Source organism: Rhamphochromis sp. 'chilingali' (assembly GCF_963969265.1).
Source record: "Rhamphochromis sp. 'chilingali' genome assembly, chromosome: 9".
NCBI classification, from domain to species: Eukaryota; Metazoa; Chordata; class Actinopteri; order Cichliformes; family Cichlidae; genus Rhamphochromis; species Rhamphochromis sp. 'chilingali'.
In genome coordinates this window covers 16,593,095-16,609,528 of record NC_137936.1, presented here as the reverse complement: position 1 = coordinate 16,609,528, position 16,434 = coordinate 16,593,095, and the positions used below count along the sequence as shown (strand labels likewise).

Sequence of the window (16,434 nt, the reverse complement as noted above, 5' to 3'; positions counted from 1 at the left end):
TGAGGAGTCAAAAAGGTGAGGAAAGGAAACGAGGATACACAAACTGAGAAATAGGAGGAAAGGCCAAGCTGACTGGTTCCATCTTTTAGAAAGACAAATAACAGACGTGTGTGTACATGTAATGCAGTCCAGCTAAGAAAATTAACACCTATACTACTTGTTGAGTAGTATAGGCACAGCTGTACCTGACAGCCCAACATCTGTGGGTCTAAACTGCTGAAAGCTTTCTTTTCCTTTGTACGGTGCAGACTGACTCATACTGAACTGGCTGTTTTGATAGCAACCAAACAGCGACCTCTTGTGGCCCAAATAGTTTTTAAATGAGTTTTATTTATTTATTTATTTTTTAAAACCCAAGTTGCACACCAGTCGTTGGACATCTTTCACAGCTCAAACAAATGCAGGATTTCAGAATCATGTTAACGATGGATTATTGTCCATGTGGAGATTCACCGCCTCAGATGGGTTTCCATAAACTCTAGGATCCTCTTCCAGGAATCTTCTTGAGCAGCAGCGTGGGGTGCGGGGTGACCTCCCCACAGAGTGAATACTGCAGGGAAGAAAAACAAACAAACAAAAAAAAACAAAAACAACCAACTGCAAATTTATTTACCATTATATATTGTATTCTTAATAAAATACAATGAGAGGAAAACTTAAGCTCACATTTCTCTGGTTTGGCTCTCCATAGAGACACTCTTGCACACGGTGCGTAGGGTGGCTCGATCAGGTGACCGGCACCGGGATATGACAAGCGGGTAAACAGCTGGGATTTACCTGCAGACCTCAGGGCCTCCTCAATCTGATGACCAGCGATCAGAGTAAACAATGAAACAGTGTGCAGTCAGTCCACACAGACAATATACAAAACTGCATTCAGGTGACTATAAATGACTGTTGTATTCTTAGAGTGTTTTAATACATTTCAGTAGACATCAAGAGTCTCCAAATAATATATACAGGACAACATAACATTTAAAATGTAATCTGTAATTGTAATTAAAGTAAAATAAGTTAATTTACCACATCTGCATTCTCTGTGCTTGCAGCACACAGATCGTCTTCACCCACTATGTACATGAGAGGACAGGTGATGTTCTTTACCTACAAAAAGAAAATAAGAGAAAACAAAACAAACAAAAAAAAAAAACAATAAAGAGCAGAGATTACTGAGCTCTATACACATGTGCTTCTCTATGCATGTGTGATGGGCAGAGAAGAACCTTCTGTTTGTTCTCAGCGGGCAGATTATCCGGCAGAGAGACATGTCTGAAACTCACACGGCCTCGATCATCGAGCTCCCAATGTTTCTGGTCACTTAAAGAGCAGAACAGGACAGAGATGGTACTGTTTGTTAACATCTACTCGTGAAAATCTTAAAAACAGCGATTACTATGTCAGCCCTGGAGTAGACGGAGGACCCTGAACTAGATAAAAGTCCAGGTTACAATTATGTTTTTGGACCACAATATACTTTTGTAAGGTACATCACCACACTGGAGTTTAAAGACTCAATATGATTGAAGTTAAGACTTTCAAGTAGAATTCATTAGGTTTTACGAGAGCATTTCATTAACTGTTGCAAAATCAAAACAAATTTACGAGAGAGGTAGCAAAAACCTGCAGCTAAAGTGCATCACAGAATTATTTCCATGGTTAAAAAAAAAGAACTTCACAACACCTAACCAAGTCAAGATCACTCGACAGATACAGTCGTATCACCGTTAATGTGTGCAATCAGCAGATGGCTTTTATGGGTCAAGATTATTCTGTACCAGAATGACTGGGAAAGAAAAGCATGGCAAGGAAAAGGAAAAAGGTCATGAAATTAAGTACAACATATCATCTGTAATTAAATGTTACCCAGGTCTGACACACTCCACACACCCAATAAAGAGTTTGTTGGGTGCTTGTTAGTTTGTTGCCACAGCAAAGCCAAATTAGTTTAACTGATTTCAAATGATTGTCAACAAATACCCCACAAACGTAGCAGAGTAATTTTCCTAATATGAGCCCTTTCCTAACATTTGAGACACAGCGCTGCTATCAAATTCAAACAGACTTCATATTTTTCTCAGTTTAGAGATTTTCTTTGCTCCATTGTGACTAAAGTAGGAGTTTATGAAATGTGCAAATCATTGCACCAACTGTTTTGGAATTGGGGCTGTATATTGCACTTAAAGCATACTGTAAACACATAATTTCACTGAAACTCAACATAACCTTGCCCCAATCAGGTTCACCATAAGTTACCACCATGATTTATCCAGATTAAAAGAGAGCCACAAAGTACACTATTATAATCAGTCCTTATGTTTAAAATTTGTTAGACTGCCCATCTTAATGTGGGATTTTGTTAAAAATCCACTGGAGAGGTGTACAGAGGCCACGCTATCAAAATAAAAAGCATCACTGTCCAGAAATCAAAACCAACATTAAAATAAGAAATATCTATAAGTACTCTGTACTTATAAGTGACACCAGAAGTGAACGGTTCAAATAGACTGGATCCGGTCCCGTACCAGCAGACTGAGAGACAGCTTTTTCCATCAGGCCATCAGACTGCTGAACACGTCATAGACACCTCAGCTTCACTACTGGAACTTCAACATTATGCACTCCACACTGTATATAAATGCCACTTGTTTTGCACATATTCAACTCTGTATATTTTATATATTTTATTATTATTATTATTATTATTATTATTTTTATTATTTTTATTTTTTTATTTTTTATTTTTTTTTACTATTTAATTTGTAAAAATGTGTATACACACACACACACACACACACACACACACACACACACACACACACACACACACACACACACGTAGGAAAATATTTAGTATACACATCCAGAAATGCATACACTATTATATATTGTACATATATTTATTAGTTTCAGGTTGGCCATTCTTGTATTTTGCTCGTTTGTGTTGTTGTGTTTGCACACCTCTGTTGCTTGTGGGGCTCGCACACAAGAATTTCACTCGCATGTGCTGTGCCAGTGTGCCTGCACATGTGATGTGACAATAAAAGTGATTTGATTTGATTTGATTTGATTTGATTTGATTTGATTTGATTTGATTTGATTTGAGAGTAGAATCTAAAGTAACCAGCCATTACCTCTCAATCGTTTTGGTCTTGCCATCTTCATCTAACAGCGGGCTTCCTACTGGCCCGTTAATACAAATCAAACATGATGGCTGGAAAGGGGAACAAATGAATGTTAACGTCATTCATAATTGCCTGTCTATCAGATTTGTATTTTTCATATGCAAATAACAATGTGATGATCATACGGCAGATTTCAAAACAGGTGAGTTTGGGACGCACTTTAACACCAATCCTAGTGGCGATGCGAAGGGTTAGACAGACTCCAAAGGAGAGGCCAATGACCCCAATTCTGTCTGCATCGACCTGACAGTGATCTTGAAGTAACTGGAAGGCTGACTGACCAAACAAAACATTTTAAGAGAGTGACAAAAACATTACAAACAAATACAAGGCTGTTAGGTTAAATCCAGTGCTTATACACTGAAACTCGGACAAAGTTATCCTACTTTGAAATACAAATCGCCAACACTCATTATGTCTGGTGGTCCAGGTAAGTCTTTGTGCCCCATGTAGGCAACAGAAAGACTCGCGAATCCCCTGGAGGCAAAAAGTGCAGAGCGGTCCTCCGACAGTCCTCCACCCATTCCCCACAGATCCAGCATAGCAGGAAAAGGGCCCGGGCCTGCAGGAAATCAGCATGTGAAGTTCAGTGACTGCTGACTAAGGCACTGCCAATAAATGCCACTTCAGTGAACGCTCACCAGGGGGTAAGAATAATGTTCCTACAATTTTGTTCTGACGAATCTCTATTCTCCTCACTCCTGGCGCCATGTACCAGCGCTCAACGGTTACAGCTGCCAGCTCAGTGCTCTGCCCCTCACTGGGTGAAGTGTGGCCCTCCAGTAAGGAGATGTTCACTATGTATGGCGTCTCCACGTTTCTTTTCCTAAGCCTGTGATCAGCATTTATATTTACACAGAGAAAGAAGCAGTCAGTGAAGCCAGAAATGTAGAATGAATGAAAGAATCCTTTAGCTGTATTTTTAAGTGCGCAACATAAGAGGCAGCTGGATTTGAAACCTGCCTCAAACCTTCTCTGCTTCTGAGTGCAGGCTCCAAAGCCCAGAAGAGTCCCATCGGCTCACAGCCTAAATAAGAACCTCCAACTGAATGATCGCTGGTCACTATTCAGGTAAGAACAGAGACAAAAATAAAATGAAACACTGCCTGCATAAAAGCCTGGTTAATATCTCTTCACACAATCTTTACTGTCTCCTTGTTAAAACGGAGTCTGATTATTTTCTTTCTACAATATAAAGTGCCTTGAAGCTACTGTTGATAAGAAATGGCGTGCACGATATAAATAAAATAAAATTGAACTGAAGTGAATTAATATAACATGACTGCCACAGGATGTCTCCACAGTAAACACATTAAATATTAACCTGTGACTTTTATCAATAATTACTTGCAGCTTGCAGATTAAAATGACAAACACTTTGTTCAATTTAATTTCAGCATGTTTGTTTTTTTGCTCCATTTTGTTTTTAAATACAATAAAAAAGTCAAACCCTGCCACTGGCACAGTGAGCATCTCAACATTATTGCCCTGCTTATATGTCCCACATGCCAGCTGCTTTTATTTATGTGGACATCTATATATTACAGAAACTGTCTACTATGTCACCCAACAGCACTTAAGAGTATTTCACTCACAGTTGATGCTCCTGCTCGCATTTGTTGTATAATGAGCAAACGCCTCCCACAGATCTCCCTCCTCACTGTGCATTTGTGCGCATACTGTGACAGGATAATTTTGAGACAGGAAACGCCCTTTAATGCTGATCTGTTCATCTATGAGCGCACGAACAGGAGCGGCTGACAGCAAAGGGCTTTGTCTAAAGCTGCTCTTCCTCCGAACTTCACCTGTTAAAAAACAAACAAACATATATATACACACACATACAAATAAAACCGAGAACTTCTGATACAGACACTCTTCAGGCATGTACAGATTGAAAAAAATGATACTGATCATCTTTGATATTTAAAAAAAAAAAGAGACCCTCAAATATTATTCTTACCAACAGCACGCTGAAGCCCGGGCAGTTTCCCACGCACACTGATGCACGACATCATCCTCTTTTCTATGAGCTGCCATATTCTTGTCACACTCATATGTGCCCTAAACATTATGGTCTTTCTTGACACTATAAACACAAAGTAAATATCAAATACTAAAACACTTAAAATCAAAGTAAAGGGTTAAATATCAATAACTACAACTAATCCAAGGTTGGACAGCATGCTCTGCTGTCAGGTTCTGTCTAAGACTTGCTCTTGTGTTAGAGATTAACCTTAGACCTTTGTCCTTTTCACATGTGCACTGTATTTTTAAAAACAAAACAAAACAAAGAACTGCAAAGCTTTGTAACTTGGATTTCTTTTAAGTCTGCCTTACTAATGTGAATTAATAATGCTGTTACAATTACTGTTTAACTTGAGTTCTGAATTCATGATCAGAATCATCCACCATACATTCAGGTTTCACCCACATGTGACTATTTCCCGTGAGCGTCAAGCTAGTCTTGATCCACCCATCACTTCTATACATTTTCTAAGGAAAACTGGGAAATAGGTGCAGTGATTTACTAAAACATGCAAACTTATACAGAAATATGAAGCAAAAGCTGAGTTTATACCAATCTAACGAGCGTGAACGTCAATATTCTCCAACACAGTCATTTCTTGAAGTAGTCTTTAGGAATACTTCTCCAGGCTTCTTGAAGGACATGCAAAGCTCCTCTTTGGATATTGGCTGCCTTTGGAGGCTAATCCATGACTGCTACATTGTGTTTTCTTTCCAGGTGTGTTTTTACTGAACTGGCAGTGTGTTTGTGATCACTGCTGAAAAATGTAGCTGTTGCCAATCACATGCTTTCTGACTGGCTAAGGCTGACAGCACATTTCGACATTCATAATTCCTTCAATTTTCATTTCATTCATTTTCATTTATTTATTCATTTTCAGGCACAACAAATACCTATATTGAACATAAAATACACAAAACAAAAACAAAACTTGCCTGAAAAAGGAGTGGGACGAAGAAAACTTATTAAATCCCATATATATATATATATATATATATATATACATATACATATATATATATATATATATATATATATATATATATATATATATATATATATATATATACATATACATATACATATATATATATATATATATATATATATATATATATATATATATATATATATATATATATATATATATATATATATATATATTAGGGGTGCAACGATATTCGTATCGATATTGAACCGTTCGATACAGTGCTTTCGGTTCGGTACGCATATGTATCGAACAATACAATTTTTTTAAATTTTTATTTTTTTTATTTTTTTTATTTTTTGTGTCCCGTTTGGATCTATAGCCATCAGAATTGTTGTCTTGAGGCCAAGAAAGATGCCAAGAGGATTTATTTTAAGTGGATCATCATATTGGTCCATTTGATTGACCTTTATTATAATTATGAATTTATTTTATTTTCAGTTGCAAACGGGACAGACATGACTGTGGGATAGGACAGGGGGAAAGAATGAAAGAAAGAGGGGGAGAGAAAGAAAGAAAACCAAAGGGGAGAAAAAAAAAAGAACAATACAAAATTTGTAATTTATTTTATCAACTTTCCTTCTGACCATGCTGTCTGTGTTGAGCGCTCAGTGAATCTGCATTTGACTACTCCGCCTAGGCTCGAGAGAGCAGCCTAGGCGGAGTAGTCGAACGCAGATTCACTGAGCACTCAACACAGACAGGATGGTCAGAAGGAAGAGCGCAGGGCAAGCTAGCGAGACAGAAGTGGACCTCCCCACCCTCATTCAGATCTGGCGTTTGGAATTATTTTGGTTTTCATGTGACATATGACCCTGAAGGTAAGCGAGTCATGGACTAAAGTAAAACAGTATGTTGGATGTGCCATGCAATGCTCAATTACATGGGTGGGAGCTAGTGTGTTAGCGCAGTTAGCTCCTTAACGTGTTGGCTGTCTAGCCCCTCTGTATAGGGTAGCTCGTTAACGGAGATTTGCCGTGTTGTGGCGTTAAGGTTATTTCAACGAGATTAACCTGAAAGCACTAGTGGGAACACAACGAATATGACTGCACATTTACACCGACATCATCCTAGTGCAAAGACAAAAACAACAAGCATGCATGCTACAAACTTTAGCCGAGTCATTTAGACAGCTGTTAGCACAGGATTCTCCTTATGGAGACCTGATATGTTTAATATGCTGCTGAGAATATAGCCCAGAAGAAGCGGATAGTATAGCTTTTATTTTGGAAAGAGACATTTCTCTGTAATAAACTCTCTTTTCCAAAGATGAGTGATTCCTCAATCAGATACAGGGCTCGCAATATCGCTAGCCCGACGTCCCGGGGCTATCTCTGCCCTGCCTGTCGGGCTATTGTAGGAAGGAAAAATATATGTCAATGCTTTTGCATTCTTTCAGAAATGTAGCTGGGTAATTATGTCATTGGGTGAGCCACTGTCAATATGTGACATATTGAAATCGTGTTTGAATTTGCGCTTGTTTTTTTGCTTTCACTTTGCAATCGCGGGAACTGTGTATAGAGAGCGACAGCACTGATCTGTGAGTGATGATAATTTGTGCACCAATTCCTCTGACATCGTCTTATTAATTGTTAGCTTACTATGCAAACATGACAAGTGAAATCTCCCGCAGCTTAAACATGTGAGAGGTTGATCGCGCAGAGAATCGCTGAGCTTATGTGAGTGCGGCAGGATATATATTTCACTACGATGACCTGGATGACTGAGAACCTTCACAGACAGATATATATTTTAGTTCTGCTGAGCCAAATAAGACAGGTCAGGGTGAAGAAGTGACAGCCAAAGAAAAGCTTACCACAAAACGGAGAAGTTATGACAAATCAGACTATAAGGCAAAAAGAAAGTGCAGCTTTATGTTTTCATGGACAAAAGAATTTCTGTGGCTGCAATATGACGAGCTAAAAAACAACACGCACAAGGGTTAGGGTTAAATTTAAAAACTGTACTTTTGTGTTAAAATATATATTTATAATTTTAATAAATGACAAATTAAAAAGGCATGAACATTTTTTTTGTATCGAAAAAATATCGAACCGTGACACCAAAGTATCGAACCGAACCGAACCGTGAATTTTGTGTATCGTTGCACCCCTAATATATATATATATTTAAAAAAGCAAGGCCAAACAACATTACCTTACAAACGCAGCGGCAACCAGTGCACACAAAGCTCCGACTAAGAAAAAGGCTAACTTTAAGTTAAAAAAATCAGGAACACCTGGCAAGGGGGGCGTGCCAGATCTGGTCACCATGGGTTGTATAATGTTTTCTTTTTAAAATCATTAATCACGAAGTCAGTCCTTTCTAAAGCTCAGAACTCACCTCCCAAAAGCTTCACACATCGACGAGCCTGAAAGTGGTTCAACTTGACCCCAACCAGAAAAAAATAAATCCTCTTATAGCCTGATAAGTTCCAGAAAAAAAGACTTTTTACTTGATACCAGACTGAATTGTCCATTTCCATTTCCTCCTATTTTAAATAAGAAAACTTTATTATTAGTGAAATACAGTATTTCTGAGCAGAGATGGGCAGTAACACGTTACTGTAATCTGATTACTTTTTTCAAGTAACGAGTAAAGTAAGGGATTACTATTGCAAAAACGGCAATTAGATTACCGTTACTTTCCCGTAGGAACGCTGCGTTACTGCGTTACTAAAACCGTGATTTTTTGCGAGAATGTCTCACGACAGTGACGTAAGTGAGTGCGCCGTTAGTGACAACAGCTGTGTGCAGATCAACAATGGATCACATATTGATTGCGGGAGAGAGTATGAGCGTGCAGCGTTTAAAGCGTGGAAGTACTGACCTTACTTTGAGTTTGATTCCATAAAAAGTGACAAAAACATTAGTGTCCATCGTGCGTGGGAAGAAAACTTCTTTTTACAGCGAAAAAAACCCCCTAAACTTCCAAGCAAGTACTGAGTGCGCAACGACATAATGGGAAATTCACAGAGAAACTCGCGGATTCTTCAACTGACCGCGGCACACCTGCACCAGGGTAAACCTCAGTCTACCTCAGTCCTGCTTTACAGGTGAAAATAGAGCAACAGGACCGCTGAGTCTTTGACTTTATTTATTTACTGCTGTGTTTTACTTGCATCTATTTGAAAGAGTGAGTGTAAACACAAAAAATATTTTATTTTATGTGTTGGAATGTGCAGAAAATAGGTTTAAATGTTAAACTAATTTATTCAAGTCAGAGAATGTTGCATATAATTAAATTTTTGCTTGATGCATAAAGTTAAAAGATTAAAACTGATAAAACAAGTTAAAAAAAGAGACTTTTCCATTTGATTACATTTTGTATGATGGATTATGTAGAAAAAGTAGAATTGGGCTGAAAGCTCTATCGCTTTATCATCTATTCAGGTTGTAAATCGTGTTTTTACAAAGTAACTAAGTAACTAAGTAATTAATTACTTTTGAAAATAAGTAATCAGTAAAGTAACGGGATTACTTTTTGGGGGAAGTAATCAGTAATTAGTTACTGATTACTTTTTTTAAGTAACTTGACCAACACTGCCCAGGAGGCATCCTTGTCAGATGCCTGAACCACCTCAACTGGCTTTTTTTGATGTGGAGGAGTAGTCGCTCTACCCTGAGCCCTTTCCGGATGGCCAGACTCCACAACCTATCTTTAAGGGAAAGGTCAGCCACCCTTCGGAGGATGCTCATTTCCGCTGCTTGTATCTGCAATCTCATTCTTTCTCATTCTTTCACTACCCAAAGTTTGTGACCATAGATAAGAGTAGGGACATAGATCAACCGGTAAATCGAGAGCTTCGCTTTTAAGCCCAGCTCTCTCTTCACCACAATGGACTGGTACAGCATCCACATCACTGCAGCCACAGAACCTATCCATATGTCACCAAGGAATTGCTTAGCTGCCACAGTGACCTCTTTCTCGGTGATGGACGACTTGTCCCCGCTCGTCTTCAGACTTTTGGTGCTGTAAGCCAGGGAGATGGCTCCACAATCCAATGAGAGACCCCAGGTTTAAACGGAGCCCTAACTCTGGCTGGATTAGCAAAGCAGACAAATAACTGGTCAAATAAATACACATTCTGAATTAATCAACATAGAAAACGCAGCAGACACAGGTAATGCAGCCCAACTCCCTCAGGGAGGTGTCTGTGAAGCCATGGATTAAAGACTGGCGACCAAGTGCTCACCCTTGGGCAGTCACTCTGCACCAGGGAAGGGCCCTGGTAACCCTATCCCAGGCAGGATGAACTGTTTTCTAGAACTTCTACTTGTAGGTGTTTTTAAAATGGTCTTGTCTGGTCCCTGACCAAGGACTAGGGTTGGCAACTGTCCTGTTTTAGCAGGGACATCCCGTATAATCAGCAAAATTGGTTCATCCCTTATTCTACTTTAAATGTTATGTTATGTATGATCATTACATGCAATGTCACATATAGTGCATATTTACACTATGCCCAGCTGGTTGTGCATTGTGCTTCTGGCACTCCAGAGTGTCCCTTATTTGATAATTAAAAAGTTGGCAACCCAAACCAGGACCAATTTGCCATGGAAAACCCTACCAGGGGGGCAACCCCCTCACCTCCATGAAAACATAGCCGCTGGGAGACACAAACCCCTCCACCACTATAAGGTGGTAATTTTTTAATATCAATAGTAAAAAGACAAAAAAAAAAAGGAAAGGAGGAAAAAACCCCAATGAAAACAATTTAAAAAAAAACCCAACATGTTAATATGCCCTTCCTCCTTTGTCTGTCTGGATATTTTAACAGCTTCTTATTAATTATTATTTAAACGTTTATCATTTTATTTCTTTATCGATTTAGATATGCAAAAAGTAAAATTCATAATTTTTTGCAACCGTTTGGAAGTTTTAACTTGGTAGATTTTCAAAATAAATGTAGCTAGTTCATCAAAAAAAAAAAAATTCCGAAACGAAAAATAACCTATTATGAACAAAACAATTATAGACGTTGCTTTTTGATGAATTACGAGACATTTTTATTACACACTGTTGGCAAATAATTAATGTCGCAGGAGTGACAGTACATGGGTTTTCAGGAATAGAACGGAAGTATTTTACTTTGGCAGTGACTAGTTGGTCATGAAGTTTTCTTTCCGGGCAAACTGTTCTGACTTCCGTGTTGTTAACAGGGTTTAGCTAGTCCAATGTAGTGTACGATGAGGCCCGGTTAAGTAACGACAGAATTTGGGGAACTTTGAAGAGCCATAGGGATTATCGTTGATCCAGCATCCTTAAGACTTTCTGACCCGCGGGCAGGTCCGTATCACTTCCAGACCGCTCTCCTTCAAACACGATGAAGCTTTAACTTAGCGCCGACTCACCCTCTGTAATGTTTACAGGTTTTAGGCTGGGAGATAAAAGCCTTCGCGAGTTAGCCTTCGTTTTTATGTTTAGTTGAGCTTAATATAAATAAATAGATTTGAGCCATTTAGTCTCCCGCCTGTGAGCGATCACATGATATTACATTGGCTTTTGCTAATCTGCGAGTATGTGTTGGTCGACGGCTAAGCTACCTGTGCTATCGGGTTTCTCTGTGTTCACCTAACCCTAACCTACCATCACCATAACATTACAACCCCGATTGTTACTGAGCTACCTCGGTGTTTATTTAAAGCAGGATATTGTGGGTGTGATTTAACTGAGATCCGAGTTAAAGCAGAAGCGGATGTCTTCATTAAAGCCTCGATGCTGTTGTGGAAGTTTCAGGTCAAAAATGTCAGCATTGGTGTGTTCACCTGAAGACAAGTTGGATATATTATTGGATTAATTCTTAAAGCCATTAGTGGTCATGCCATTAAAATCGCTAAATGTGACTTGGTGTGTCACTCCATCTCACATCATCAGCTTTGTTCAACATTTTCTGCTCGACCATGCCCGATTTGCCAGAACTTTGTCCAAAGTTTGGACACATGTAATGATTGCTATGAAATTTTACCCTCATATATCAAGTATTAGCAGTCCGGGATTCGGGTTAGGGTCTTACAATGCACTATTAGTCACACCTCATGTGCATCACATCCTGGTCTTGCAAGGCTACTCTAGTGAAATGGATCAATGAAAATGAAATATTTCATATATTTAACACAATTTATTATCTCTGTTATATTTAGAAAGCCATCTGGAAACTTTAGAACTGTGTTTTGTCCGGAATAGACTGTTTTTGTGATAAAACTTAACATGTTTGTGTAATCCAGCACGAAAATTGGATGTAAATGGCATTAATTTAGCATTCTTTTGGACATCATCTACAATTCAATTCAATCTACAGTTCGCAAATGATCACTAATTGTCTTTTGCAATGTAAAGCTTTTGCTCAAATGTGCAACTTTATTGGGCTGCTTGATGTTTTTTTTGTCTGTCTTTCTTTCCTTCTGAACTAGCCAATACTCAACATTTTTTGATGTATCTCTCTCAAATTACAGATACTGGTTTACTAGTACAAAGCTCAGGCGTTTATCTTCAGTGGTTTTTCATGTTCAAATATTTCCTCATTTTTTTAATGTATGGAAAAAACTAAAAAGTATCTCATATTTCATTTTTTTATCGTTGCCCAAAATTATACCGGTATTACCATGAATGGTATGATATGGCCCAGCCCTAGCAACCATTATATATGTCCAAGCTTTGGACCATAACATTTTTTGGGAAATATGAGCTGGTCAAGCAGAAGATCTACGGTGAATTGAGATGGAAATAAATGCTTACACATGCACAAAGATGAAAGATAAGACAACACTGTAGTGATCTGCTGACCTGTTTTTAGTGATTATTAACTGCTGCTGATGTGGGTGCAAAGGTCATGAGGACTGCTTTATCCTCTGTTGTGTAAACCGATAACAACATAAACTTCTACACTTTACTCCTCACACATTTCATCTCATCTCCTGCCTTTTTACCCCCCATTTGTACAGGAACTATGAATGCAAGCACATAGTTTACCTAGACTGACTTTTGCGAAAGCTTAAGTCAACCGGACTAACCGTGTTAAGTGCCCGAAGTGTACTAAACACTTTGTTCCGGACATCTGTTTATTTTCTACTTAAGTGCAAAGCAGCTGGCTGTAGCTATAATCTTCCCTATTTCTGTCTAATAAATATATTAAAGCAGGATTTAAAACCAAGCTTTGTACTAATCTAATCCTTTTTTTCCCAATGTAACTTTCTGTGTTTCAGATTTTTTATTTTTATTTATTTTTTAGATCACACCCACAAGTCACATCTGATGGGCCAGCAGTTAACAGTTGTTAGCAGTTGTTAACGTCCTTTGTGTCTGTACGTGGAACGTCAGCCAGCAATGGCCACTCATTTCCGTAGCTACATCTGGGACCCGGTCCTCATCGTGTGCCAGATCGTGCTGATGCAGTGCATCTACTACAGCTTTTTGGGCCTGTGGTTGGCTGGAGTGGACAGCCTTGTGCAGAGTAGTCGGTCATTGGACCAGATCTTCAGCTATCAAGTAAGTTTTAAGATATGCGTGCGTATGCATTTTTGTGTCGCATATTCGCTCTCTTAAAACTGTAAATGTTAAATGTTTTCTTTGCTTTGATAGGCTCTCGGTTTTGCAACCGTGCAAGGCAGGCTCTCAATGATGGCATTCATCTTGAATTCTCTTACCTGGTGAGAAATATCATCAGTCTTTTTTCTATACATCATAAATGGATGAGATTTGTGTGACAGCCAAACAGCATCCTGTTTTTCAAGCATCCCATGAGGCATTCATTATAAAAGGGTGTTTAGACCTTATTTACATCTGTGCAGTTACACATTTCGTTAAGTGTAAAGGTTGAAAATTTTAAATGTTTACGTAGAAAATGGTCGACATTTAATGTACAGTGATACTCAAACTTTGGCATCTTTTCCGTGTCACTGTTCCTGCAGCGCCCTCGGTCTGTGGTTCTTCATCCGCCGAGGGAAACAGTGCCTGGACTTCACGGTCACCGTGCACTTCTTCCACATGATCGGCTGCTGGATATATAACGCTCATCTTCCAGCTGCCTTGTCCTGGTGGCTCGTCAACATAGCTTGCATGGCGTTGATGGCTGTAATTGGAGAGTACCTGTGCATGCGGACTGAGCTCAGGGCAATTCCAGTCAACACTGGACCGAAATCTAATCTGTGAATTTTCTTTGGTGATGGGCTGAAAGATTGTGAAGGGTAATCCTTGAGGGACTCACTGAGGAGGGTTTTTTTCCACCCTCCACTCTTGGAAAAGAAAAAGAACATGAACCTCTGTCAGCACGCATGTCGGATTTTCGTGCTTTGTCTGTTTCCATCAAGTGGTTCACCCTCCCGGACCTGATCTATTTATTCATAGCTGCACATTAAATATTGGACAGTGCAAATTTGTAGCATATTAAGACACCTGTTTTAAGTCTTTTGAAAGCACATGCCAGTTTACATCCTCCTCTAAACTAAATGACTACAAATGTTTTTTAAGTAAATTTTTATGTTGAAATTCATTATTTTCATTCCTTAATTTTAAGACATTTTTTTCTGATTGTTGTTAAATTTAGCAGACATACACATACGCAAATTAAAAAGCTCTGTCCTAACAGCACTTTAAAGATGACATCAAAGTTTTAGTTACTGCTTCTTAAAGCTGCTTTTAAACGTTAAATATGGGGAGAAATGTGTTTTTAGACAACAAAAAGGTACAGTGCTTAGCAGATTTATTAGATCATCTGTCACAAAGACAAATATTTTAGAAATCTGTCAAAAAACTTCACCTACAAAAACAAATGTTTCAAATCTGTAATGGATGTAAAACAACAACTGTAATTTGGCACCTTAATAAAGAAAAAGTGCTTTTGCACCATTTTAGCTCTTTTCTTTGGTAAAACTGTAAATTTGAAAATAATTGATAATAATTATATTTTAGTACTAAAAATATCGTTTCAGCTGCACATACTGGTGGATTAACCATTACAGAAAAATAAAAAATTATTTTTATTGGTAATTTAGGGCAGCTGTGGCATAAATCTTACACTGGTGGTCTAATAAATTTGTTAAGCACTGTATGCTAATCAGTAGGTCATCATGTAAATCCAAATATAGGAAAGATTTTATGCGTCATAATTCGAGCTCAATAAGTGGTCCAAAGTAATAAAAACCAGGCTCAATTTGATGTTTCCTACATTCAGCCTCCTAATCCTTGTTAAATGCTTTTCTTTTTGAGTCTGTACCACATTTTGCACAGCAAGCATTGTTGGGTTCTGTCTCTTTATGGCATGATGTATTATGCAAACCATTTGGCCACTTCGGGGACAGTTTGTCAGCCACCAGCTGCGTTCTGACAGCTGGCTTTGTCTGTGCTTCTGAAAAATTGCTGTTCGGGGAGGATGTGATGGGGAAAGTCCTAAAATGTGCGGCTCTGATGTCTTTTTTTTTTTTTCTCCTTTTTGGAGCAGTGTCAGACTGCTCATTTCGCTGGTGACGTTTAAACTCTTAACAGAATTGACTTTTTGTCTTTAATGTGTTACAGCTCATGCTACACACGCTCGAGATGCTTTTCTTTAGACTATCAGTTTAAAACCTTTGCAGCTTTGATGGTGCGGATGATGCACTGTCTTGTTTTGCAGTCACGTTTTCCTAAGGTGTGAAATGAGTTTATAATTATGATGCAGGGGGCGATATTGGAAGGTGCAGCCTCAAATTGGAAAGCAGCTCCCATTCAAGCAGCTTTGAGTAGGAACAGAAAAAGCTAGCCTGTCCAAAGAATGTAATCCATCACCTCTCAAGGTAATTAGCGTGGTATATCGATGACTTGTTGTCTTAAATATGCATAATATTATAATGAGGGAGGTCTTGCCTGAGCTGCTAGTAAGCAAGAAGTGAAAAGTGTCAGGATTTCTTCCCATCCTCCCATTTAAGCAGTAGCTTCATATTTACTCCACAGAAGAGATGTCAGGCTTAAAGTCCACTTTGATCTTATGTGGGCCGAACAAGTAAAACTCCAGTTTCTGTCCGTGTACACATTTCATCTTAATGTAAGATAAAAGTGCAATTTTAACAGTATGACTTGGTTTTTTTTACATGATAAAGAAATGCAACGCTATTGTAAATGAAAGAAAACCTGTCAGTGCAACCTGTTGGGCTTCACTGTAAGAAGTAAATGTGTAAAATACAGGAGTCTGTAACTTAATTACTTTGGTGTATTGTGAATGGCAGCGGGGGAGGTCTTATCAGTTGGAAAAGATGTAAAACTTG

The 16,434-nt window shown here is 38.5% G+C and overlaps 2 protein-coding genes across 3 annotated transcripts; one reads left to right on the top strand and one right to left on the bottom strand.

Annotated features, from left to right (window-relative positions):
- Positions 1-449: 449 nt before the first annotated feature.
- On the bottom strand, positions 450-5,254 carry LOC308403098 (peroxisomal succinyl-coenzyme A thioesterase-like; the record flags this gene model as incomplete). Its single annotated transcript, XM_080892349.1, has 11 exons — positions 450-550; positions 667-802; positions 1,024-1,104; positions 1,224-1,317; positions 3,132-3,211; positions 3,342-3,458; positions 3,569-3,744; positions 3,824-4,014; positions 4,146-4,245; positions 4,778-4,987; positions 5,146-5,254. 11 exons carry the CDS (start codon positions 5,252-5,254, stop codon positions 450-452), a joined length of 1,395 nt encoding a protein of 464 aa, XP_080748475.1.
- A 3,099-nt stretch (positions 5,255-8,353) lies between these two features.
- On the top strand, positions 8,354-16,369 carry sys1 (SYS1 golgi trafficking protein). Of its 2 annotated transcripts, none has more exons than XM_080891819.1 (4): positions 8,354-11,485; positions 13,402-13,684; positions 13,778-13,845; positions 14,107-16,369. In XM_080891819.1, the coding sequence occupies exons 2-4, from the start codon at positions 13,523-13,525 to the stop codon at positions 14,345-14,347; spliced, it is 471 nt and encodes a 156-aa protein (XP_080747945.1). In that variant the 5' UTR covers positions 8,354-11,485; positions 13,402-13,522; the 3' UTR covers positions 14,348-16,369. The 2 variants fall into 2 exon arrangements, with proteins under 2 accessions (XP_080747945.1, XP_080747944.1); XM_080891818.1 differs by having other exon boundaries at positions 8,355-11,485; positions 13,428-13,684.
- Positions 16,370-16,434: the final 65 nt, after the last annotated feature.

What these genes read in the sequence shown, in the direction of transcription:
- sys1 (XM_080891819.1), top strand. Translation starts at nt 13,523, where the DNA reads ATGGCCACTCATTTCCGTAGCTACATCTGGGACCCGGTCCTCATCGTG. An exon ending in ACCAGATCTTCAGCTATCAA is followed by an intron (nt 13,685 to 13,777) that starts GTAAGTTTTAAG and finishes TTGCTTTGATAG; the next exon opens with GCTCTCGGTTTTGCAACCGT. An exon ending in ATCTTGAATTCTCTTACCTG is followed by an intron (nt 13,846 to 14,106) that starts GTGAGAAATATC and finishes CTGTTCCTGCAG; the next exon opens with CGCCCTCGGTCTGTGGTTCT.